Source organism: Dreissena polymorpha, chromosome 8, assembly GCF_020536995.1.
Source record: "Dreissena polymorpha isolate Duluth1 chromosome 8, UMN_Dpol_1.0, whole genome shotgun sequence".
NCBI classification, from domain to species: domain Eukaryota; kingdom Metazoa; phylum Mollusca; class Bivalvia; order Myida; family Dreissenidae; genus Dreissena; species Dreissena polymorpha.
Window position 1 is genome coordinate 87,247,490 of NC_068362.1, and position 26,252 is coordinate 87,273,741.

The following is a 26,252-nucleotide window of genomic DNA, read 5'->3' on the forward strand; positions in this document are numbered from 1 at the left end:
ACCCCCCCAAAAAAAAAATTAAAAAAAAATGTTTTCCTTTTTTTTATTTTTGAAAGATCGTCTAATAAACTATTGAATATGAACAATTTCCCCATGATGGCTTACGTTATACTGCCAAGCACTCGAACAGTCGAGCGCGCTGTCATCTGACAGCTCTTGTTTTAATAATGTTTATGCCCCCTTCCGAAGAAGAAGGGGTATATTGCTTTGCACATGTCAGTCCGTCCGTATGTCCGTCCGTCCGTCCACCAGATGGTTTCCGGATGATAACTCAAGAACGCTTAGGCCTAGGATCATGAAACTTCATAGGTACATTGATCGTGACTCGCAGATCACCCCTTTTGATTTTCAGGTCACTAGGTCAAAGGTCAAGGTCACGGTGACCCGAAATAGTAAAATGGTTTCCGGATGATAACTCAAGAACGCTTATGCCTAGGATCATGTAACTTCATAGGTACATTGATCATGACTCGCAGATGATCCCTATTGATTTTCAGGTCACTAGGTCAAAGGTCAAGGTCACGGTGATCCGAAATAGTTAAATGGTTTCCGGATGATAACTCAAGAACGCTTGGGTTAGGATCATGAAACTTCATAGGTGCATTGATCATTACTCGCAGATGACCCCTAATGATTTTCAGGTCACTAGGTCAAAGGTCAAGGTCACGGTGACTCAAAATAGTAAAATGGTTTCCGGATGATAAGTCAAGAACGCTTATGCCTAGGATCATGAAACTTCATAGGTACATTGATCATGACTCGCAGATGACCCCTATTGATTTTCAGGTCACTAGGTCAAAGGTCAAGGTCAAGGTGACTCAACTTAGAAAAATGGTTTCCGGATGATAACTCAAGAACGCTTACGCCTAGGATCATGAAACTTCATAGGTACCGTGATCATGACTGGCAAATGACCCCTATTGATTTTCAGGTCACTAGGTCAAAAGTCAAGGTCACAGTGACAAGAAACGTATTCACGCAATGGCTGCCACTACAACCGACAGCCCATATGGGGGGCATGCATGTTTTACAAACAGCCCTTGTTTTCAAATGTTTCTTTAAGGTGGGGGGGGGGGGACTTTACTTCGATTCATTTAAAGGCTTCACTACGAGCTGACTCAGTATTTGAGAATGAGTTTTTTGAGAATTTGAAATACTCGAATAAAAGTTTTCTTACTACTTTTCATATAAATATTACCCATTTAAGGTAAACTGAATCATATTCAATGAATGTATATGTTGATACATAGTGTTGCGTTAAACTATTTAAATCACAGATATTAGCGCACGTTATTAACCGATGATAACTTAAGTGTCTGCAATAAATAACATTTATTGCGTATGCAATAGACGGTTTGAAATTTATTGCATTAAATGCATATACGGTCCTGCTCTCAGGTTCTTTAATGAAGCGTTTTGTATTAATTTTGGGATGATGCATTCGATGCGTGCTCGGGAAGGATATTCGCCATTCGAAACCCACCGATGCTTTTTAAATGAAAGAGACTCAATGAGCCTTTTTCATCTTGATAATACACAGTATCGTTAATATGTACATTTGTGCACCGCTATTTCAACAACATCTATTACATGTATATTTGTTTCGAAAGGTCTTTTCTAAATTTGTAAAAATTGGCAATCACTTGTCTTTATTATGATACGTTTAAGTAATTATCCATTTGAAATCCGAATTGTGCTTATCAGCGTATACATATTCCATCAAGCACATTTTCCCGTCTGTCGACGACTAGTATCATAATGACGTCACAATGACGTCATATCGTACCGTCATCACAATGGTTCACCAATCTGTTTTCCAGTACGGCCAGTGTGACCTTATTTCTATCGCTGTACCTGGGCCGGAAAAAGACCCCTATTCCAAGCTGGTCCCGCGCCAAGGGCTTCCATATCGTCTGGTACCCGCTTCACCAAGTATTTTCCGTGAGTAGAGGATGGCGTGGTATGAACTTCAAAGAATAGTCGTGAAATCTAGTCATGTTTTCAACTTCAAGTCAATGGCGTTTACCAGTACAAACAATATATTCTAGTCTCGTTCTGTGAAAACTTTGCTTAATGCGTGTTCGTACAGTGGCATCCCAGATTAACATGTAAAGTCTGCACAGGTTAATAAAGGGCAACACTTTTCCTCTACACCGGCTTTTAGTTAAGGAGCGACTTCCTTTAAAGGGTTAATTTAGAAAAAAGACACATTACGCTCATGCATTAAACCCTGTTTTTCAAAATCCTGACACAGTTTGCCTACAATTAAAGGCCAACAATAACATTTCTTTGTGAATGAATGTTTCAACTATATCAGCTCTTTTCTCCCTTCAGATTTTGATTGGTATGATCGTGGGCACGGTGGTGTGTGCGTTCTTCACGGCGTATAACGTGGTCCCTAACGACCCCTGCAACCCCCACTTCCGGACGCGAACGGACGCACGAATCGAGGCCATGGAGAAATCGGACTGGTTGACATTCCCTTACCCTGGTAGGCTTTGGTCAAGCATTTGTTTCTCTAGTATTTATAGCTTAAAGAGATATGGCGATATGGAAGTGTAATGCAAATGCAACGCTCTTAAGCATATATTTTAATATACACATCATTTACAGTGACACTTGTTCTAAATGGAACCAAAGGCTTATCTAACGTTAAAAATAGTCACCGTTGTGAAAAAAAAGCGTTCTGATAAACTCAGTAGCGTTCTAAATGCTTTTCTTCAGGTCAGTTTGGCGCCATTGGATTTAGCTCGAACGCTCTGGTGGGCTGCCTCCTCGCTACCGTGCTCTCAATCCTCGATTCCGTGGGCGACTATTTCGCGTGTGCACGTGCGTGTCACGTGCCCCCGCCGCCGCGCCACGCCGTCAACCGCGGTCTGGCGGTAGAGGGAGTATGCACGCTCCTCTCGGGCGCCGTTGGGTGCGGTCACGCCACCACCACTTACGCCGGAAATATAGGGGCGATGGGGCTAACAAAGGTGATTCTCACGGCTGTTCCATGATTCAATGTTTGTTTATTTAATTAACATGTAGTTTAAACCTTTTTATTTGAACTCGATAGCATCGAAAGACTAAAGCTTATTAAAACTAGTCCATTTCTGTGGTAGAACTAGCTCCTTGGAGGAAACTCTCAAGAACGTTCCCACAGTTGGGATTGAACCCATGACCTCCCGGTCGCTATGCGGACACCATATCCACTCGCTACGACGACCTTAATTGTTTATGGTATTTTGCCTTGCATATTTTCAAAACGATATGGCGTTCTGGAGACAAGGGTCCGGTTAAATGAAAAACTAAAAAAAACGAGTGTAGTCGCGCGACTCTGTGGTCGACCGACGCTCGTCGGCCGCCAACTGACCACTCGCCGCGTTCAAGGAACAAGTTGCCGCGACTGTAGTCGCACGACGGTGTGGTCAGTCGACTGCGGTCGTGGTAGTCGCTGTTTTTAGGAGTAGAAATGGGTCTCTTGTCTCGCGCAGCTGAATGGCGACCTTCGCGCCGGCTGCCTGGCCACGAACACCTTAGCTTACCGACCTCGGATCAGGCGAGATTACCCGCTGAACCTAAGCATATCAGTAAGCGGAGAAAAAGAAACCTACGAGCATTCCCTCAGTAACGGCGAGTGCAGCGGGAAGATCCCGGAACCGAATCCCCGGCTCAAACGGGCCGAGGGAAATGTGGTGTTTAGGCGGTCGATTGGCGTCCACGACCGGTCTTTGAGTCCTCTTGATCGTTGCCTTGCCCAGAGCGGGTGTTAGGCCCATGGCGGGACTCGGTCGGGGCGCTTTCGAGCCGCCTCGGAGTCGGTTGCTTGGGAATGCAGCCCTAAGCGGGTGGTAAACTCCATCTAAAGCTCAAAACTTGCACGTGTCATATAGCGGACAAGTACCGTGAGGGAAAGTTGAACAGAACTTTGAAAACAGAAATCAAGAGTACGTGAAACCGCATAGAGTCAAACTGGTTGATCCGCAGAGTCCGCGCGGGGAATTCAGCCCGACAGGCGGGGCTGTGCCCCGGCCGAGATTCGTCTCGGACCTGGCTGGCGCACCGGCACACGCAGGCAGGGTGCACTTTCCCCGGCTAGCGGAAGGCCACGACCGGTTTGGTGGCGGTCGGGAGTCCGGAGGGAAGGTATCTGTGCGTGGCTCGCGCCGCGTGCAGAACGTACAGCCCTCCGAGGTGGACTCGCCGTCCGGATGCTTTCGACTTTGGCCATGCTGCTCGCAGCGGGTCGATGCCGCGTGCCATGTACGGGCTAGCGAACGTGGGCCGCCTAGAGTCAGTGGCGAATCGGTCGGCAACCCGAGGAGCGCGAGGTAATGATTGATAGGGACAAGGGATGGGACCGAATATTCGAATATTCGAAAATAGGCCGAATATTCGAATCCAAAATGCATATTCAAATGTTCTATTTTTATGCAAAGACATTTCCAAAAAAAGTACGCGCGACAATTGATGTCTTCGGGTTTTAATGCAGCATATAATACAATATTTATATGAATTGCTATGCATTTTTAGACGGAAGTAAATGACCAGAAAAGAAAATAGATGACATGAATGGTTATTTGCAATTAAAACTTTACATAAAAACCGTCTCGATATCATACGTTGACATAATAAGCATGTCTTTGCCAAAAAATGTGTTCATTATATGTACTTCTTTAAAAAATAAATGTCAGTTTTTAAAAGTTGATTGCTGTTTAACATATGTAAATTAGTTGTCTTTACTTGATAAGAAATAGATTTTTGACAGAAGTGAATATTTTTTGGGGAAAAAATTAAATGTACGGATGTCTTCAAAAGTGCAACCAGTTTCGAGTCATTGTTTTAAATTGCATTAAAATATATGAGATTGTAAAAATATGTTGTTTAAATGTCTTAATTAAAAACATTTTATTATATACTTAAGCTAAAATTATTCTTTACCAGTTTAGTTGTGTACTTTACTTCAAAATTAAATGTCAAATATCTAAACAAATAGCGTTATAATTGAAAAAACATTTACGAGACAGTAATATAATTTAAGAACAAATACACGTACTAGTATTACTACTAGGAATAATTATGTTAAGGACTTAAAAGAGGGTTATATTTAACTGAAAATATAACTTTTATTACAATGAGATGATTTGTTTCGTCATTTTTACGATTTGATCGTATCTGTAAACCATTTACGAGCCACTAGTTACGAGTCACGAAACATAGCAAAAATGTCTTTTACCCATTATTTCCAGTCAATACAATATTTTCGGATAAATAACGTCATATTTGAGTAATATATGACGTCAGAATATAAGATCGACCATTGTCTTGAACGTAGTTTCCAAAATAGAAAAATAACGCAGGTTTTTTTATTACGTTTTCATGTGATTTTCATATTTATATCTGGATTATATTTGATATTTTTTGTATTTAAACACATTATATGAAAAAAAAGATAAAGAAACATGAAAGATTTAATAATGTTTATTAAATAATTGCCTATTATATCTTGTGTCCCGTAAATGGTAATTTTGTCCCGTAACTGGTTAAGTTTTGATGTGACAATTATACTGTATATTGAACGTTTACAATATATTTTTTCATGTTTACATGTACATGCAAGGGATATTTTATGATAATACAATACAATTTTTTAATTATCATGTTACAAATTGACGTATTTATAGCAATAATAAGAAAAATGTAAATTACATACTATTTCTTTTACTGGTTTAATTAAAACTCGAATTTTGAGTTAACTGTCACAGATGTACTCATACAAATTTGGATTATAGTCACAAATATACAATTGATTCATAAAATAAACGAACATAACAAATAGTTTAAACTTTATTTTTCTCTTAAAATATTATGTTAATGTCGTACTTAAGGCGGATCGAGTTACAGTTTTTGTTTCCACTATAAGTCATTGCTTTGATAACAGCTGCCCTCAATGAACGAGACGAAAATTGGCAAACGGGAGGGTATGAGGAGAGGGACCAATCGTCAATTCATTCTCAATTCAGAGTTATGCAATATGTGAAAATTATTTTCTGAAAATCAGTCAAATATGAAAGTAAATTTATGTGATACATTAACGTTTATTGTTAAACATTTTGTGTTTTTACAGGTTTTTTAACCTCAGCGGTCAAGTGTATAAACAGTGGTTAATATTAGCTGTAGTTACTTGATTAGCGCAGCTATTTACATGGATATGTTACCGCCATATATTCGTTTTTGTATCAACGATGGTTACTCCGTTATAACCTAACCATTGACATTTGTTAACTTAACTCTGTAAAACTACCAACAACGCAATCCTGAAAATAACGTCGTTTTCGCGCAATTTGTCAGACGAACATTGTCCAATATAGCCTTTGACTCTGGCACAAAAGAAATAAGCGAACAACGGGCTTAGACTTTTAGTGACCGAGAGGTGGACGTTTTTAAGAACTTATTGAAAGAAAATCTTCATAAAATATAAGCATATAAAAGCGATCACTCGTTACCTAATACGTAATGGACACCATGCTCGTTGTAGTCAGAAACTTGGTACAAGACATTATTTAAAGCCCCATTAATACTCAAAATCAACGAATATTTCGTAAACTATTTCATAACATAAAGTTAACCCATAAAATATCAGTGTTCCTTAAAGCAATAGCCAAAATTTGAACGCTAGATGTGGTCTGGTAACATAGATTTAACAAGATACAATGTTTCCAGACCACATCTCTCGTTGAAATTTTGGCAATTATAAGTAACACTGATTTTTTATAGGTACACTTTATTTTACGAAATAATTTACGAAATATTCGTTGATTTTGAGTGTTAATGGGGCTTTAAAAGGATTTGTCTAGATATGATGTTTACTCATTAAAACGCAAAACTCATTAATTTATCGTGACGATATAACTATTTTGGTAAATTTACTTTAGCGACACGGATTCAATTCATGTGGACCGAAGTATGGTGCAACGTAGCAATAAGACGAAACGAACACATCATGTTTAATATATGTTGTCACAAGATTTATTATCGAAACCCGGGTAAATACAGTTTTTATGCAATTGCAGTGCAGGCTTTGCAGCAATAAAACGAAACTTAAACATGCTTTTTACATAATTTCACGAAATTTATTATCGAATTCCGCCTGTTTAAAGTTTTAAGCCATAAAAGTGTGCGTTTTGCAACACTGCGTTTTGCAAGATAGATTCTATATTTGAAATATGAAATGAGTAAAATACACATAAAATAATTCTTTGGAACGAAAGCACTTGCATTTAACATTAAATAAACTGCAGTTTGTATTTTAGAAGCTAATATGTATTTAATGTTAATGCCATTGAGCATTTAATATTGGGGACTTAAAATGATAACTACATTCGTTTCAAGTTACCGAATTAATATACGTACCATCACTTAAATTATATTTCAGTTAAGATTTATTTTATTGAATTCTTGCATAGTTGATAAGTCTACTTATTGTTTTATTAATTTAGCTTACTGTACCTTATATAGCTTAAATAGCGATTTTTTGTGAACTTATGGAAGGTTTAAACGAATATCGGCACAACTTCTCTTATATCGGGATGCCATGACAATCGCCCAAATCTCGGTCCCGTCGAGATCTGGCATGTATGTTTTATTTCCGTTATCCAAATATCAAATCAATGATTATCTAATCAGAATTTATTTTCTCTAATTTGTCCCAATTAAATCGCCGTGGTTTTTAATTCCAAAAACAATAACGAAATCAAATGCATACATATGATCGATGGAAAGTAATCCAAATCAATTACAAGTATTGTAATAAATTATAATTACGGTAATGTGTTTTCCTGAAATATCTTACATCTTCCTAAACAGTATTTATTTAAAAAGAAGAGCATAATAATCAATGATCTTAAACAAATAAATATTATTCTATACAACTTTTCAAAGCTGCACATAAGATACGATTTATAGTGGCATTTGTGGCAATCAGGAATAGTAATTTGCTCCGGACGGTCATAGGTTCGGACATTTTAATATAAGGTTTAAAAATCGAATATTCGAATATATTCGAATAATGACAAACGAATATTCAAATATCATTTCCAGTATTCGTTCCCGTCCCTAATAGGGACTGACGAGGGAATCCGTATTGCGGCGCTAGAGTTGAAATTCTACGACCGTCGCAAGACGAACGACAGCGAAAGCATTTGCCAAGCATGTTTTCATTAATCAAGAACGACAGTCAGAGGTTCGAAGACGATCAGATACCGTTGTAGTTTTGACCATAAACGATGCCAACTGTCGATCCGCGGTGGTTGCTTAATTGACCCCGCGGGCAGATCCCGGGAAACTGAAGTTTCTGGGTTCCGTGGGGGTGTATGGTTGCAAAACTGAAACTTAAAGGAATTGACGGAATGGCACCACCAGGAGTGGAACCTGTGGCTTAATTTGACTCAACACAGGAAACCTCACCCGGCCCGGATCCTGCGAGGATTGACAGATTGAGAGCTCTTTCTTGGTTCGGTGGGTGGTGGTGCATGGCCCTTCTTAGTTAGACTATTGCCTGCTATATAGCTCGGGCGTTCTCTGGTGCGCCCCTCGAACGTCTTAGAGGGACGAGTGGCGTTTGGCAATAACAGGTCTGTGATCCCCGAAAATGTTTGGGGCCGCACATGCGCTACACTGAATGGATGAGCGTGCGTCTTGCCTGGCCAGAGAGGGCCGGGAAATCCGTTGAACCCCATTCGTGCTAGGTATTGGGGCTTGCAATTGTGCCCCATGAACGAGGAATTCCTAGTAAGCGCGAGTCATCAGCTCGCACTGATTACGTTCCTGCCCTTTGTACACACCGCCCGTCGCTACTACCGATCGCTACAGTCAATGAGTTCTCCAGATTAGACCATTGGGCCGGCTTCGCGGTCTGCTCTAGGTGCGCCGAGAAGATGCGCAAGTTGACCGGCAAGAGGTTGTAAAAGTCGTAACATGGTATCCGTAGGTGAACCTTCGGATGGATCATTACCAAGACTATCTCAAAAAGTCGAAGCGCTTCGCAAATCTTACAACCACCGGCAAGTCGCATGCGGTCCAGGTCGTCGGGGCCGTGCGCTGCGGCAAAGCCGACAAAGCCGAGCGTGCGGCCGAGGTACTGGTTACCGCCCGCACTACTAGCCCACGTTGATGGCGGCGGCGTGTCTGACAAGCTGGAAACGCCAGGGCGAAATGCGAACGGATGCGGAATCCGCCTAAGCGTCCGGACTGTGGGGTACCTGTGGGGGCGGGTTCGCAACACCGAAGCGAGCGGGAACGCTCGCTCGGTTGTCCCGCAAGGTTCAAAGAGCGGCGACGCAGAGTCGCTGCCGCCCGTCGTTGTTTACGAAACAATCGGTCTCGACTGGAACCAGTACTAGTCTCCCTAGAACGCAAGTCTTCGCTCGCCCTGCACGGCGTCGAAGCGCTGGCCGTCGGTTACCTCACGGCGACCGCGAGTCGACCCGTCAATGTGCAGACAAAAACAACTATACTCGGCTCGTGCGTCGATGAATAGCGCAACCAGCTGCGTGAATTAATGTGAATTGCAGGACACACTGAACATCGTCATCTTGAACGCACATTGCGGCCCCGGCTATTTTCCGGGGCCTCGCCTGTCCGAGGGTCGGCTAAACGTACTTATCCGCGTGAATTTTGCACGGGTTTTGGGTGCCGACAAAGCGTCAAGCGACGAGCAGTCGTGGTGTGAGGGGTGGACGGCGGTCGCTCGACAATAGGTCGAACAACTCGCGGTCGACTGACGATCGTCGCTCTCAAATAAACCCGGTTATCGTCGCACGACGATTATTCGCTGGTTCAACCATAGTCGCCCGACCATGGTCGCTCTCATTAAACCGGACCCTGTTGCAATTAACCGTCTCGGAAAAGTTACCTCCCCTTAAACCAGTTTGCATTCATTTTAAAAACGACCAATGATGCGTTGCGAAAATCATTTTTTCGATAACCAGTGGTAGCTCACTAAAGTGACTAAAGATATGTCGTTGAAACTATCTGCGTAAACATTCGCGAATGTCACACGAACGTAAAATATTGTGTAGTATGTGATATTTTGTTTAAAATACATAATGTCCGCAGCATTGAAAGTATATGATTGTAATACATTTTTCGCGCTTACATGCTTTGTTTTGTGAAACGAAGTCGAGAAACGTTGCAGGTATTTTACATATATATACGATAAACCAAGCGACTGTATCTTAACGAAATAACGCATACTTCATAGGGTAATGTGCTTTAAATCAGCCGCGTTGTGGGAAAACGATGCTTAATGCATGTGCGTAAAGTGTCGTCCCAGTTTAGCATGTAAAGTCCGCACAGGCTACTTTCGGGCGAAATTTTCCGCGTACACTAGATTTTCGTTAAAAAATACTCCCTTTAAACAAAAAAAAATCCATAAAAGTGGGAAGGTGTTGTCCTTGATAAGCCTGTGCGGACCGCATATCATTAAGGGAAGTTTTCTCTAGAACTTGGTTTAAATACTTTATACGTGTAATTTGCTTTAAATCCCTCTTTCCCATATAGCAGTTGCTATTGGGTGGTTTGCACCATGATATTTAGCCACACTGTCTAGACATGTCTAAGTAACAGCCGTTACTTAATTATGATGTTCTTACCTTGTTAATTAGCTTAGATGATGGTGAAACAACAATAATCCGTCGAACGTTATGTGTTACCAATGAATCGACGTATGATTGTTGCAGCAAAAACAACAGCACTAATCTTATTATAACAAGGCAGATGAAGGGACCACATTATCCCTCGCCGAGACTTAACTCTTTACCTTTAAGTGGTGACATTTTAAGCCAGCGCCGCTGACTCATGCATTCTGTACATCGCACGAATTCCCTAAATAATGTGGTTCAAGGTATGGATCGGTCATGAAAAAAGGCTCAACCTTTTGACCTTGAAGAACTGCTTGACCTTGAGCCGGCGTGACCGATGCATGACTTATTTGAAAATCCGTTAACGGGTTAATGCGATATCGACCGAAAACGAAAATAACGACGTAAACGTATGACCAAGTTATTTTCCCAATGGCAATATATGCTCCGGGGGCCTGCGTCTCAATCTGCGTCAAAAAGTTGGAATTTGTATTTCGTTTTCCCGTGAAGAAGTCACGCACGTATATCCATTATCTTATATGTGGGCATCGCTCTTGGAAAACGGGACGCGGGCTAATCAGGGACGATACTTTCCGCTTAGACTGGATTTTCGTTTGGAAGAGTCTTTCTGCTCACCAAACATTTAATTAAAGCGGAAAGTGTCCACCCTGATTAGCCTGTGCGGTCTGCACTGGCTAATCTGGGACGGCACTTTATTAACACGTATTAAGCCCCGTTCTTCCAGAGCGCTGCTGATATGAATTATATTGGAAATTTCTAAACATCTAAGACGCTTCTGTTCACACGTTTCTGCTCTCTCTACTTCCGGTCTTAGGTCGCCTCCCGCTGGGTGTTCGTCATGGTAGGCGTCATCTACATGGCCATCGGGCTGCTAGGCAAGCTTTCGGCCCTGTTCATCATGATCCCGGAACCCGTCCTAGGTGGCGCCCTGCTCTCCATTACCGCCGTTTTCATAGGTAGGAGTGATGGAAAGGAAGGAATTTCAGCCTTCTATGCTTTTAGCCCAGTTATTCCAGACTGCTGCTAAACAGTTCACATACATCGCTGTGGTCCCGATTTTTCGAATGTTCATGATAACTGCTCTTAGGCCCTCATTTAATCAGTAAGAAACTTTATTTAAAAAAATCATGTAACACAATAAATTTCAAATATTTTGATTATTTTAAGCACTTATTTTATTTAAATTCATGTTTTTTCAACATAAGTGATTCACGTTTTTATTGCAATTTTATTGCAACATGAAAAATAGTAAGCTTAAAGCTAATTTTTTAACAGTGGCAACAGCTGTAGAACTAAGTAAGCTTTTTTCCAGAAATCTTCGCTGGATCCCATTCATCATATTTAAATGTGGAAAAATGTGATTGCCACAATACGTGATTGCTTTGTACGATCGTATATTCTTTCTCGTGCAAAGAATACTTTTTCCTTTATTACATTTATAAATGTGATGTATTGTCAATTAATAATTCCAATTATATATGTAATGCTAAAACAGATAACATAAGCCTGACCTTGTGCATGTGTCCTCCCAGGTTTGCCTGTTAAGTCCGCAATCGATAAAATCAGGGACGACACTGTCTCTTTTAGCGAAAATCCAGTTTAGGCGGAAAGCATTGTTTCCGATAAGCATGTGCGGACTGCAAAAGCTAATCTGGGATGACACTGTGGCACTGTGCAAACACACACATACAAAACGTTTTCACAGACCGAGAATTATTTAAATGTTACCTTTATTAATCGAAGACACTATTCAGTTTACCTCTCAAACTAAAAACTGTTTTAAAGCTAAAACAGATATTAATATGATATGTATTGTAATAAAACTTCGACTGCACACGTGTTTTGTGTTACCGTCGTAGTTATGTCAACTATAATCTCGTTTCAGGTGTAATACTCTCGAACCTCACCGAGATTTCTTTGCACAGCACGCGCAATTTGGCGATTCTGGGTCTTTCCCTGACGGTGGGCATTATGGTCCCTCACTTTGTGGAGACCAATCCGGACATCATCAAAACAGGTGAGAAAACACTAATAATAAGAACAGACAGGTGTGGAAACACTAACATTGACATGACAGGTTAGGAAACACCAATAGTTTGCATACACAGGTAGAAAACACTTATAATTGGTGTACCCTGTCCGGCTGACAAGTACATGGTAACACTGTATCCGCTTCCGGTTCTTTAAATTTATGTTAACTATATATAATTCAACAAAATAGTGCTGATAAATTGTTCATTTGTTGTTTGCAATGAATTTTGTGCTCTTCATGTTATTACTAATCCAAATTTTCATGTGCAATTCGTTTTTTATGTCCCCCACTATAGTAGTGGGGGACATATTGTTTTTGCCCTGTCTGTTGGTTGGTCTGTTGGTTGGTCTGTTGGTTGGTTTGTGCCAACTTTAACATTTTGCAATAACTTTTGCTATATTGAATATAGCAACTTGATATTTGGCATGCATGTGTATCTCATGGAGCTGCACATTTTGAGTGGCGAAAGGTTAAGGTCATCCTTCAAGGTCAGAGGTCAAATATATGTGGCCAAAATCGCTCATTTTATGAATACTTTTGCAATATTGAAGATAGCAACTTGATATTTGGCATGCATGTGTATCTCATGGAGCTGCACATTTTGAGTGGTGAAAGGTCAAGGTCATCCTTCAAGATCAGAGGTCAAATATATGTGGCCCAAATCGCTTATTTTATTAATACTTTTCAATATGTAAGATAGCAACTTGATATTTGGCATGCATGTGTAACTTATGAAGCTGCACATTTTGAGTGGTGAAAGGTCACGGTCAAGGTCATCCTTCAAGGTCAGAGGTCAAATATATGTGGCCCAAATCGCTTATTTTATGAATACTTTTGCAATATTGAAGATAGCAACTTGATATTTGGCATGCATGTGTATCTCACGGAGCTGCACATTTTGAGTGGTGAAAGGTCAAGGTCATCCTTCTAGGTCAAATATATGGGTCAAAATTGCTCATGTAATGTAACTTCTGCAATATTAAAGCTAGCAATTTTATATTTGACATGCATGTGTATCTCATGGAGCTGCACATTTTGAATGGTGAAGGGTCAAGGTCAAGGTCATCCTTCAAGGTCAAACGTCATATGGGGGACATTGTGTTTCACAAACACATCTTGTTAATACTAAAGATGTAGTAGAATATTTGTTGATGGAAATAAATGTTTTTTCTTATTCGTATAAAAAACATAGATTGTAACAAACGCAATAAAACCCATGTATAATTGTACACCACTGCAACGCATAACTCAAATGTTACAGTTACCGTTCTTTGTATTCCCACTCTGTCTTACTATTTTTCTACTCTATTATTAAAGTTATCACTTTATGCACAATTTAATCTACAAACGCTATATCATTCGCCAACAGTTTTCTAATGCTTAACGGGTTTTACGAGCTAAATTGTTAAATGCACAATGAATATTTATGGAGAATAATTTATGAAAGTTTTTAGTAAGTTGTGTTCTTATCAACTTTTGTATGAATGTACACATGTAATTCATAAATCATGCTCAAATTATTTCAATGAATAATTGTAAAACCAAAATATGAGATTTTAGCGTGTCTTTTTTTCAGATAACGTTGCTTTGAGTAACTTTCTGAAGATGTTTTTCGGTAATGCCAACTTCGCTGGAGCGCTGTGTGCTTTTATTCTGGACAACACTGTACCAGGTAGGTGTACAAACTGTACCAGGTAGGTGTACAAACGGCAAGGTGACGAGTCCCATATAAACAAGGTAGACAACTGGAGTAGACAAAAATGGCGAGCATTTGTATGTGAACAGAGAGACGCATCGATAATGTGAACCTCGTTCTGGGAAAACTGGGCTTAATGCATGTGCGTTAAGTGTCGTCTCAGATTAGATTGTGCAGTCCGAATGGGCTTATCAGGGATGACTCTTTCTTTTTTATGGTTATTTTCGCTCAACGGAAGCATCGTTTTTTTCGAAATCGCAGTTAAGCCGGAAAGTGTCCCGAATTAGTTAGTGCGGACTGCACATGCTTATCACGGGTGACATTTCAAGCCCGTGCCTTATGCCCAGTATAAAAAAGCGAGACACAAATGATTGTTGAGGAGCCCCATAGAAACTACGTCGACAGTCGGAATAAATGGCGACGAACATTTTTATTCAAATTGAAAGACGCATCGATTCTGTTCCCATCGAGGGTTAATTCAAAGTAGTTACTTACTGCTAAGTATTTCAAGGAATCATCAAAAACATAGTTTGGTTATAATTCGACTAATTTTTTAGTCTTGTATGCCCCCAAAGAAGGGCATATAGTGATCGGACCGTCCGTCCGTCTGTCCGTCCGTCTGTCCTTCCGTCACACTTTGCGTTTAGGTTTCGCGTTTAGGTTTCGCGTTTAGGTTTCGAAAAATGTTCACAACTTCTACGTCCCTTCACATAGCAACTTGATATTTGGCATGCATGTGTATCTCATGGAGCTACACATTTTGAGTGGTGAAAGGTCAAGGTCATCATTTAAGGTCAAAGGTAAAAAAACATGTATCAAAGCGGCGCAATAGGGGGTATTGTGTTTCTGACAAACACATCTCTTGTTTTCCTCAAATTAAGTTTTACCATCATGCTCAATGAAAATGGTGTTCATAAAAGTTGTTTTCTTTTTATGCCCCCGAAGGAGGGCATATAGTGATCGGACCGTCCGTCCGTCCGTCCGTCCGTCACACTTTGCGTTTAGGTTTCGAAAAATGCTCATAACTTCTATGTCGCTTCGGATAGCAATTTCATATTTGGCATGCATGTGTATATGGACAAGGCCTTTCCATACGCACACGAATTTTGACCCCTGTGACATTGACCATGAACTTAGGGTCCGCGTTTAGGTTTCGAAAAAAGCTCATAACGTCTTTCAAGCGTTTATAGGGGGCATAAGACATCCTATGATGACAGCTCTTGTTTAATTCTAATTCTGACTCAAACCTGATTTTTGAGAAGGAATGTGTGCATATTGGCGCAGCTGAGATTTGAGATTGTTCATGTGCTGACCGACATTTTTCAGCACTCAGCTGTTTGGAAACTCGCATATCGCCCCATTGGTGCAAAAATGGTTCCTTTTTGCACCAATGTGGCGATATCATCTTCAGAGGTGAGCTAAAGAATTGAGAATGTTAATGATACTGGCCCTTAATGTTCAGTGGTTGTTTATAACTTTTGGTAAAGCTTGTGAATGCAATTTCAGAGTAGCTTATCTTGACCAAAAGTAGTGTTTGCTTCGCTGTTTAAGAATGTAAAAAAATATCGACTGAATATACTTATTTATTGACATTTATTCTTATACTGCAACTTTCTACCTATGGGTTTAAATAATTTAACTGCATGTTTATGAACCGAAGGAAAGCGAACGGCAGTGCGATTTTGGTAATGATTGTTATCGTATTGATTTCGCAGGGACCAAAAAAGAGCGAGGCATTCTCGCTTGGAGCGGTGTTAAATCGGATGCCAGCATAACCAAGAAGTATTCCGAGGGCTACGAACTATACAATCCATGGATGCCGTCAGAGATGAGAAAATCAAGATGGCTGAAATTCATTCCTTTCCTTCCAGAACCGGAAACGGACATGACGTCATTGAAAGTGAATAACAAAATCGAACACGAGCAAACGGAATTTTTGTGATGTGGATTTGAATACTGCTTTGCCATAATTGCATTTGCCATAGCATTGCCTAGATATGTAGGTTTATATGCCTCAAGAAAAGGTTGCATATTGTATGTTTTCAGTTTACTGAAGTATTAATTGCATTAAGTGTGACGATTATTTGGGGTTGATATTTACTGTCTCTAGTATACTCTAACCAATATTGAAAACACAAGATGGTGTCTATTAAATGTATTGGGTGGGAACACGTGTATCAAATTATTAATCCACCGTTACATCACATCACATAAACATAGTGAGAAAACACTGTATGGAACCAAGCACTCGTTAAGAATTCCAAGTTTTCCCCATGCTATATACATCTCACACCAAATTAATTGTTTGATAATACGAAACATACCAGAATACCATAATTCTTTTAATGAAACAATTTTAATAACTGTGAAAAAACGTTTTGTCTCTTAGGGATACATTTGAAATATTTTTTATTTTTTCTCAACTACTTTGGATTTTTTATGTATTGAAAACGTACCTTTTTCGGGTAACAGGTTTAGACATTTTGATCATGTTGTTTATAAGTATTTTTTGTATCTTTATTAAAATAAATTACTACATATAACAGCACATAGATGATAGAAGGGATATCAACCACGCTCTTTAAAATATATGTACCTATAGACACTGCTGAAAAGAAGTACTGACAAACGAGATCTGACATTGAGGAAGCATTTGAGCTGTTTTTTCGTGGAATTGACATGTAACGATGTGTGTACATAGACGATGTTCAGATATGTTTTATTTAATTTGATATGGGATTTCATGTTCTTTTATCCATTGCAATGTGTTATGACATTTTTGTACTAGTTTGTTTTTTAAGCGTGGCGGTAATTTGTTTTTTAGGCGGTGTGGTCGTATATGGTTTGTCTGAAATAGAGCGTTGAAAGTCTGAAAAAAACTTCTATTGATTTCAATAGAACATAATATATATTTATTTTCAACCGGGGCTTTGGTGATTGTATGGTTAAATGTGTATTCCAAACGTAAAGTTGAGGTATGTGGCATTATGGAAAGCAGTTTAAGTTTTCTACAAAACAAGAAATGTTATTATCTCATTGTTTAATAAAAAATGTGGTTAAAATCTCAGTTCGTTTTTATGCCCCCCCCCCCTTCGAAGAAAAGGGGGTATATTGTTTTGCACATGTCGGTCGGTCCGTCGGTCTGTCTGTCGGTCGGTCCGTCCACCAGATGGTTTCCGGATGATAACTCAAGAACGCTTAGGCCTTTGATCATGAAACTTCATAGGTACATTGATCATGACTGGCAGATGACCTCTATTGATTTTCAGGTCACTAGGTCAAAGGTCAAGGTCACAGTGACTCGAAATAGTAAAATGGTTTCCGGATGATAACTCAAGAATGCTTACGGCTAGGATCATGAAACTTCAAAGGTACATTGATCATGACTGGCAGATGACCCCTATCAATGTTCATGTCACTAGGTCAAAGGTCAAGTTCACAGTGACTCGAAACAGTAAAATAGTTTCCTGATGATAACTCAAGAATAATTAGGCCTAGGATCATGAAACTTCATAGGTACATTGTTCATGACTGGCAGATGACCCATATTGATTTTCAGGTCACTAGATCAAAGGTCAAGGTCACAGTGACAAAAAACGGATTCACACAATGGCTGCTAACACAACTGACAGCCCATATGGGGGGCATGCATGCTTTACAAACAACCCTTGTTAAGAACAGTGATACATGTACTTCTACGCTGAACTATGTATAGGAATATGTGTGTAAATATGTATCAGGTGTCTTTCAATGTATATTATGTTGACAGGATCTCTGACAAATTTCAATTATTGACTATACATGTTATTACCATTGAAATTTAAAAATATGAATATTACACTTTGCTCTTGTAATTCTGTAAAATATGTGTCGATTTTGTTTTAATTTTAATTCGATTTATGCATACAAGCAAAAATATGCTTGGGAAATAAAATAATATGCTCTATTCATATGTTGTTTAAATTATTAATTTACATAAATTGCCCTTATGATGAATGATGGTGTATATAAAATGATGTCAATGACGGTAATACTTGATCAAATTTTACTGATGATGTTGATGATTATGGGGATAACGGGGTTATGATTAGGAAAATGCTGATTATTGTGAAAAAAAAAGATTTTGGTATTGATGAGGATGTTTTTTGAAGAATGTTACACGACAGCTAACTAGGCATGTAGGAATTACCACGATGATGTTCTATATATGTGTTTTTGCATTCATTACGCTGTTTACATTTATTACCATGTTTAACATCTGCCACGACCACTTGTGGCGCGTGTTCTATCAATGTTAATGGTGTGCAACAAGCATAATCGTATTGTAACAGGAATATCCAGATATACATAATGATATTGATCAATATAATACATTACGGGTGATCACAACACGTATCACCACATATAAGCCGCGCTCTTAGAAAGATGGGCTTTATGCATGATGTGCGGAAAGTGTCGTAAAAGATGAATCTTTGCAGTACGCACAGGCTTATCTGGGACGACACTCACCGCTTATTAAGTTTTTTTCGTTTAAAGGAAGTATCTTCATGTCGAAAATTACGTTAAGGCGGAAAGTATCGTCCTTCATTAGCCTGCGCGGACTGCACAGTCTTAGTTTGGACGGCAAATTACGCACATGGATGAAGCCAGATTTTTTTTATAAACGATGCACACATGTTCTTACTGCTGGGACGGTGAAAGCGCACAAGGAGCCGAACGCGCTTACCTGATTTAAAGACAATTCCAAAGCTCGGACATCTGAATGAAACTGCCTACAAAATGACCCACAGATATACGGCTAATTGTTTGCGTCTGATTGGTGTATTATAAATAATACCCGACCCGCCATCGTCTGCACGATGTGCTTACATTTTGCCGTTGCGTAGTGGATATGGTGTCCGCTTAGCGACCGGGAGTTCATTTGTTCGATCCCCACTGTGAGAGCATTCTAAAGATATCACCGATTGACAGCAAGTACGGGTTCTAGTCCCAGGAAACGGACTCAAGAGCATTTCAAATACGCCTTAGGCTTCGATGTAAAATACATAGCTTTAAACTAAACATTTAGTCGGGTTTCGAATACATATGTCTATTTCCGTAAAACGGTCGCAAAATTGACTGCAATAAAGGCCCTTATTGTCGATTTTGCCTTGCCAATAAAAAATATCCTCACCAGAATCATAATGAAAGACAATACGGGTGAATGATACTCTTCTATACAGAACGGATAATGGTATAATATGATATGCCATCATCTCATATCATCTTCGCCGGTAGTCCCATCTGAGACGCCGACCAGCTTTCTGAATGGCGTCTCAGTTCTGGGCGAGTCTGTCCGGCTGCTTCTTGCCCATCTGCTAATATCTGCATCCGGGTCGCGGCGCCAAGTATGGTCAGGCCAACCTTACGTTCTCGTCACTTTTGGGTTCATAGTGAGAGATTGCCTCGTCGCATTGCTTTCCAAGGATGCTGTCTATCAATCGGCAACGTCTCTCTCAAGCCTTACTCATGCAATAATGCGTTTTTGTAACGATTAAAGCATTGTTTTAAATAGTTGTTGACTGCATAAATCAACTTTACGCACGTTCGCAAGCCCAGGCTCATCCCCACGCATAACAGGTACATACAAGTTTAAATTGTCTAGGCCATATGTATTTTAAAATTATTTTCTAGTCTTTAAGCATCTAGCCGATGTGCTGCGCTACGGGGAACGGGCATTGAACCCGATTCGCCTTGGCGAGGAGCGCGTGTACCAACCACTAAGAGAATCTGACAGCCGAATGTTTCTGGTGTATCTGTGGCCATCGCTAAAAATTCCAACTGCCCCATTACCACAGCGGGGCCAGTAAACAAGAATATAGTACCGCGATAATTGAGGAGGGCGGGGGTAAAAAGAAAGTAGTGTTTGCATAACTCAATTGTTTATTAAACAAAGTATACAAATAAATATTAAACACATATTTTATGCATATATTTTATAAGACTTTATCTTTATAGTTAAATACTGGTTTAAAATAATAGAAAGCAAAGAAAATAAGTATATTAAACTTATATATAACATAATGAAACATGACTTTGAATTAACACCGTCTAAAAAAAATTGGGTTAGTTCGTTGCATCAACTGTTGTGAAGTTTAGGGTGTTTAGAAGTATGGATACACCAAGGGGTAGGACAAAAAGAAGTTTTCTTGACATTATTCAAACAAAGAATTAAGGATTGTTTTTATCAAGATATGAATTCACGATTAACGGAATCTAGTCGAGCCTTGTTCTACAGGCATCTTAACATAAACAATGATTTAAAAATGTACCTTACAAGCATCTCAAATGAAAACCATCGCATTGCTCTTTCTTAACTCAGAGTATCATCTCATCGTTTAATACTTGAATCTGGCCGCTGGCATAAACCCATTGCTACTCCTTATAATGAAAGAAAATGTACACATTGTCAAAAAATTGATGACGAATATCATTTTATTTTAGAATGTTCTTTATTAAATGACTTAAGAAAGAAATATATCGATAAAAAGTATTGGTTACGACCTAACATGCAAAAATGTATTGCACTTATAAATTCACAAAATGCACTAACATTAAGAAAACTAGCTTCTTTTACATTTCTTGGTTTTAAAGTTAAGAATTAACACCATAATCCTTTATATAAGTAATGTCATTCATTAAATTAACTCTCCTATACATGTATAGCCTGACATATTTCATTACGAATTGTTTAACTTAACATTAAACTAAAGCTCCTATACATGTATAGCTTGACATATTTCATTACGAATTGTATAACTTAACATTAAATTAAAGCTTCCATGCATTTATAGCTTGACATATTTCATTACGATTTGTTTAAGTTGCTTATCCTTTTTACCGGTAATTAAAATATTCATATGAAAAGTAACTTCTCTATGTTTTGCTGGTGTTCATAATACTGTTCTTTCTTACGTTGTTCATGTATCCAATGTACACAGAAAATTATGATGCGTTAATATACTCATTCTGAGTGATCGGCAATTATATCTTGATCGCCTCTATTAAAGGCTCATCCGTTTATGTACTAATTATGTATGTTTTGTTTACTTGTGATCGGCAATTATTTCTTGATCGCCTCTTTTAAGCTCATTTCAGAAATTATGGGAATAATATTATTTTGTAATGTACAATGTATTTTTTTTATAATAATTATTTATCACTCATAATGGGCTTCTCCGCTTGTTTTCATGATTATTGTGTTGTCCATGCACGTTTTATGTATGTTTAGTTCACTTGTGAGTGTGGGCATGTGTGTATGGGAGTGGGTGTCTTCGTGTGCGCGTGTGTGAGTGTGGGTGTATGCGTATGGGCGTGCGTGTGTATAATTATCTTTATTATTTATTTATTTTTGCATTTTGCTTTGCCTACGTTGTTGTTAATTTTATTGTGAATTTATGGTGTCCTCATGTGCCTACTATGGCGTATTGGATAGAAATAAACACCTATACCTATCTTAATAAACCATACATTCAGCAAGCTGATTCAAATTTAAAATATGTTAATAGCAAGCAATATTTGGTTGCTAAGAGAAAGAAAAAACCCATCTTATCTTTTTTAGGCCTCAACTAGTTGACATATCACATACAACACATAGATCTTATGCATATGGAAGGGTTTATCCGCCAGTACATGCTTATTGCTAAATGACAATTTCAAATTTCTAAATGACAACTGTTATTGCTTATTGACAATTTCACTTTGACATGTCACAACTTGCATTTTAATTATGTTACATTACAATTGAATGTTTGTTTCTTGCATTTTCTGTAGAAACAATTCAATGTTCATGCGCCTTAAGGCTTTTGTTCAGTCCCTTCATGAATACAATTTGTTTTTGGTGCAATGGAATTTGCGTTCAGCTTTGCAATATTGAAATGTTAATTTATACTACTGCTATTTACTTCTGCGCTTGCCTAAGTACATTTTAAATTGCTGCTGCTTCGATGATCTTACTATGAATGTACAGTGTTATTTTATTATTACATGGAACCAATAATAAATTTGACGTTCTAGCGCAAATTATTAAACAGGGAGACAACTCTGGCAGGTGTACGATAATTTCCGGCGTGTAGACTACTTTTGTCGAAACAATTATATTGGCGTCCGAGCTTGTTTTGCTGATAGTACATACCGAAAATAGATGTATTCGTTTAGAAAAGTTTATTGTAAAGAATATTATAACGCGTGTATTGTCGGGTTTATAGGTGCGTGCACGAGTGAGCGGTGGTTGTGTTTTGTGCGTTCGATGTATTTCCATGCTTATGGCGATTGTGCGAGAATATTTATATATATATATATATATATATATATATATATATATATATATATATATATATATATATATATATATATATATATATATATATATATATACCACTCTAGCTTGATAGTCTCGCGATACTCAAATCTGTCCTGACAAAGTGATTCAACACTTCAACAAGGGTTGAACGCTTTGAGCACTTTGTGCACTGATTGCAAAAGGGCGGGAAAAAATACACTCTGGTGGACAATTAGTATTAGTTATGCTGGTACATCGACTTTCAAAAACAAAAAAGTGGCCATCGTGTGTTCTATAGAAAAAAACTACACCCAGTTGCTTATATGAGCATCAAAACTGCTAAGATAAACATTATCGAAGACACTGAACGGCGATGGTTTTTTGTTTGTTTTGAATCGGTTTATTTTGATTTTCTGAGTTATTTTTTAGCATATCGTCAAATTTTGCACTTTAAAAACGGTTCTCAATACATTATCCCCTGACGGATGGCACTTCAAACAAAATGCTTCGAACTGTTAAAAGGATGTTACATAAAAAAGCTACATGCGTGAAAGACTTTCATAGACATTCCCTGTGTTCTGCGTTGCATAGATGCATTTCCAAAAAATAATATATCAGTCCGTTTGTTAACGGTTATACGCATTTCAATAAAACAGGCTTATAATTACTTAACATTTAACAATATCATAAAATATAAATTTTCAAAATAAAGAAACCTTTGACAGTTGCGTAAATTCTAAAATAATGTAAAAAAAACAACAAATCTAACTAGATGCACGAACGATTGGACAAATTTCGAAATATAGCTGCAATCTGGTTATTTAATTTTAATGATTTTTTTTCAATTTTAAGGAAGTATTGTTCTTACGGTAGGGGGGGGGGCGGAGATTTATGAAAAATGAATATGACGAGCAAATCTTAAAAATTATTTAACTGGGTAAAGTCAACAAAATATCCATTGACGATTCCAAAGTGCGCATCTAGCCTGCTTCTGCCGTTTTACTCACTCGCAGAGACAGGGCTTTTTCGACACAAGTAGCTAGTGGTTTAATAGTAAACATTAACTTGGAGTTTACTGATACCGATATTTCTGGTTCTCCGCATTATATGAATTACTTATTACAAATTGTCATATCGCATTTGATTAACTTCATGTTGCGTTATGCCCTGCAACATGCTTAATTCATATTGCTTACGTCTTGTTGAATTGCTAGTGTAATTTCTAGTGTAATTGCTAGTGTAATTACTAGTGTAAAGTCGGAATTTACAAACAGTATGTTGGTAACGAATCCACAAAGTATTTGTCATATACCAAAATGCAATTGTAATATGTCACCATGAAGCTATCGTTAAGTAATATGCAATTGTCATATAGCAACATGAATGGACTGGCGGACATGAAATGTTTGCTCAGCAAATGTAACTAGGCAAAATGCAACTGCTATGTATCAGAAAGCATATGCCAGTAGTTAAAATTAGAATGTCAGTTAACAGCATGAATGTTCTGTATTAAAATAAGATTGTCATTTAACAGCATGCATGTTCTGTATTAAAATAAGAATGTCATTTAACACCATGCATGTTCTGTATTAAAATAAGAATGTCATTTAACAGCATGCATGTTCTGTATTAAAATAAGAATGTCATCTAACAGCATGAATGTTCTGTATTAAAATAAGAATGTCATTTAACAGCATGCATGTTCTGTATTAAAATAAGAATGTCATTGAAAAGCATGCATCTACTGGCGGATATTCCCTTCCATACTTATTCAGGTAAAGTTTACTTGTTTATTGTACTGTTTTATTAGGTAAATTGCATACGATTACAAGTAATCCTCATTTCGAAAGTTGAGTTGGCATTTGGTTTGTGATTAATGTCTATTTGAAGTTAATGGACGTAATATTGTTTTCAATTACTTGTCAAACGTCACATATAGTATCATTGTAACGAAGGTGGGTTACGATGATCAAAACGTATAACTGTTGGCATGTTTGAATTTAACTATTAATTTCATACTATTTTCATCGCATATCTTCGTAACACTGTCTTTATCTAATCAAATCGTACCTAGGTTGGTAAAATTGTATCTTATTCAAATTATTCATTTTAATTGTTTTTTTACTAGTTTATCCCCAATACGGCATGGAAATTCATATATAGAGCAAATTAAAATGGAAAGCAACGTGAGAAAATAAGTATGCACAGTTACCTCATTAACGAACAAAAATAATTATGTATTTTTGAATTAAATGGTTTCTCTTTTTCATTTCAAATGACTATATTTCTCATACTGTTTAATACTATTATCAATATATGTTGACCATCTTACACCTATTTCTGTATATTGGGTAAGCGATGACTTTGGAGAGGTACCAGTTGACCAAAAAACGGGTATAAATTGACCAAAATGGGTTTGAGTTGACCACAGTACGGGTTGAACAGTTACCTAACAGGTGTCTTCAAACAGACACATTTAATGAATATTTTTCTTTTATACGCTTAAATGGCAGATCGATCTTGTTTTTCTTTGCATCTAAAATGTGTAGCTAAGTGACTCAGTTGATGTTTACGGTTTGTAACTCAGGGGTCCTGGGTTCGATTCTCATATGCGGTGCTGATTTTTTCCATAGGAGTTTCCTCTGGCGAGACTGCAGAGCCCTAGCCTAGTACTGGTGAAACCCAGGAAGCATAATTAAGTGAATGTTTGCCTTAATGTTAGTTAAATACACGGGCATAAAGACCATACAAACAAACACATACAGATGTTAGTATATGTAGGACAATAGTGAAGATTTCCCGTAAAGATGGTACTCAGATGATCAAAGCAGATAAGATCATATTTATGTGAAAAAAGTTTAGAAACTTAGATCAGCAAGTGAAATATCTGACTACGTTACAGTTATTATCTCTCGAATCTCTCGAATCTATCATTATTCTACATACTGGTGACTTGTTTTTATAAATAAAAAATAATTCACATGAATACATTTTCAGATATGAGCTAACAGCAAAGAGCAGCTGCTCTTTTAAGGCAGGCAGCAGAATTGTTGAATGTCAACACAAGTGACAGGAGTACACAATACCAGCACCTGCATCAGTAACCTCGGTCAGAAGCACTAGTGCTGCAAAGGCAATTTTCTCTCCCGACAGTAAAAGAAGGAGGCATGGACATGCAAATACAGTAACTGTTGCAGTGCCAGCACTTGACTATTATGTCCAGGAGTAATAAGGTAGGCATCACTAAAGAGGCCCTGGCCTGTGCTAGATATTTTGGAACTACAGTTTATACCACACTAATTCTTTTTTAATGTAAAGATGTCTATTGTTTCATAATATCCATGCATATACATCTTATTTTACTGTGTAAACTTTAAGAAGTCATTTATTATTGAATACTTTCTAATTATTGTTTACAAGACCTTCCTGTACTTTCAATTTGTTCTGGAAACCTGCTACATAATTAATGATGAGGAAAAAATGCTTTTAGCAGTTAACTCTAAAAAGGCTAATGGTTTGAGTTCCATAGTTTTGGATATTTCAAACAATTTCGAATTA

The 26,252-nt window shown here is 38.1% G+C and overlaps 1 protein-coding gene and 1 pseudogene across 6 annotated transcripts in view; both read left to right on the top strand.

Annotated features, from left to right (window-relative positions):
- LOC127841238 (solute carrier family 23 member 1-like) overlaps window positions 1–18,320 on the top strand; it is a 57,905-nt gene extending 39,585 nt beyond the window's left edge. For all 6 annotated transcript variants that reach the window (XM_052369899.1, XM_052369898.1, XM_052369900.1 and 3 more), the window contains exons 7-13: window positions 1,821–1,941; window positions 2,335–2,491; window positions 2,725–2,978; window positions 11,461–11,602; window positions 12,532–12,663; window positions 14,255–14,350; window positions 16,090–18,320. In XM_052369899.1, coding sequence (XP_052225859.1) covers window positions 1,821–1,941; window positions 2,335–2,491; window positions 2,725–2,978; window positions 11,461–11,602; window positions 12,532–12,663; window positions 14,255–14,350; window positions 16,090–16,316 — 1,129 coding nt within the window. In that variant the 3' untranslated portion in view covers window positions 16,317–18,320. The remainder of the gene's footprint in view (window positions 1–1,820; window positions 1,942–2,334; window positions 2,492–2,724; window positions 2,979–11,460; window positions 11,603–12,531; window positions 12,664–14,254; window positions 14,351–16,089) is intronic.
- On the top strand, window positions 9,493–9,634 carry LOC127843312 (5.8S ribosomal RNA; annotated as a pseudogene).
- Window positions 18,321–26,252: the final 7,932 nt, after the last annotated feature.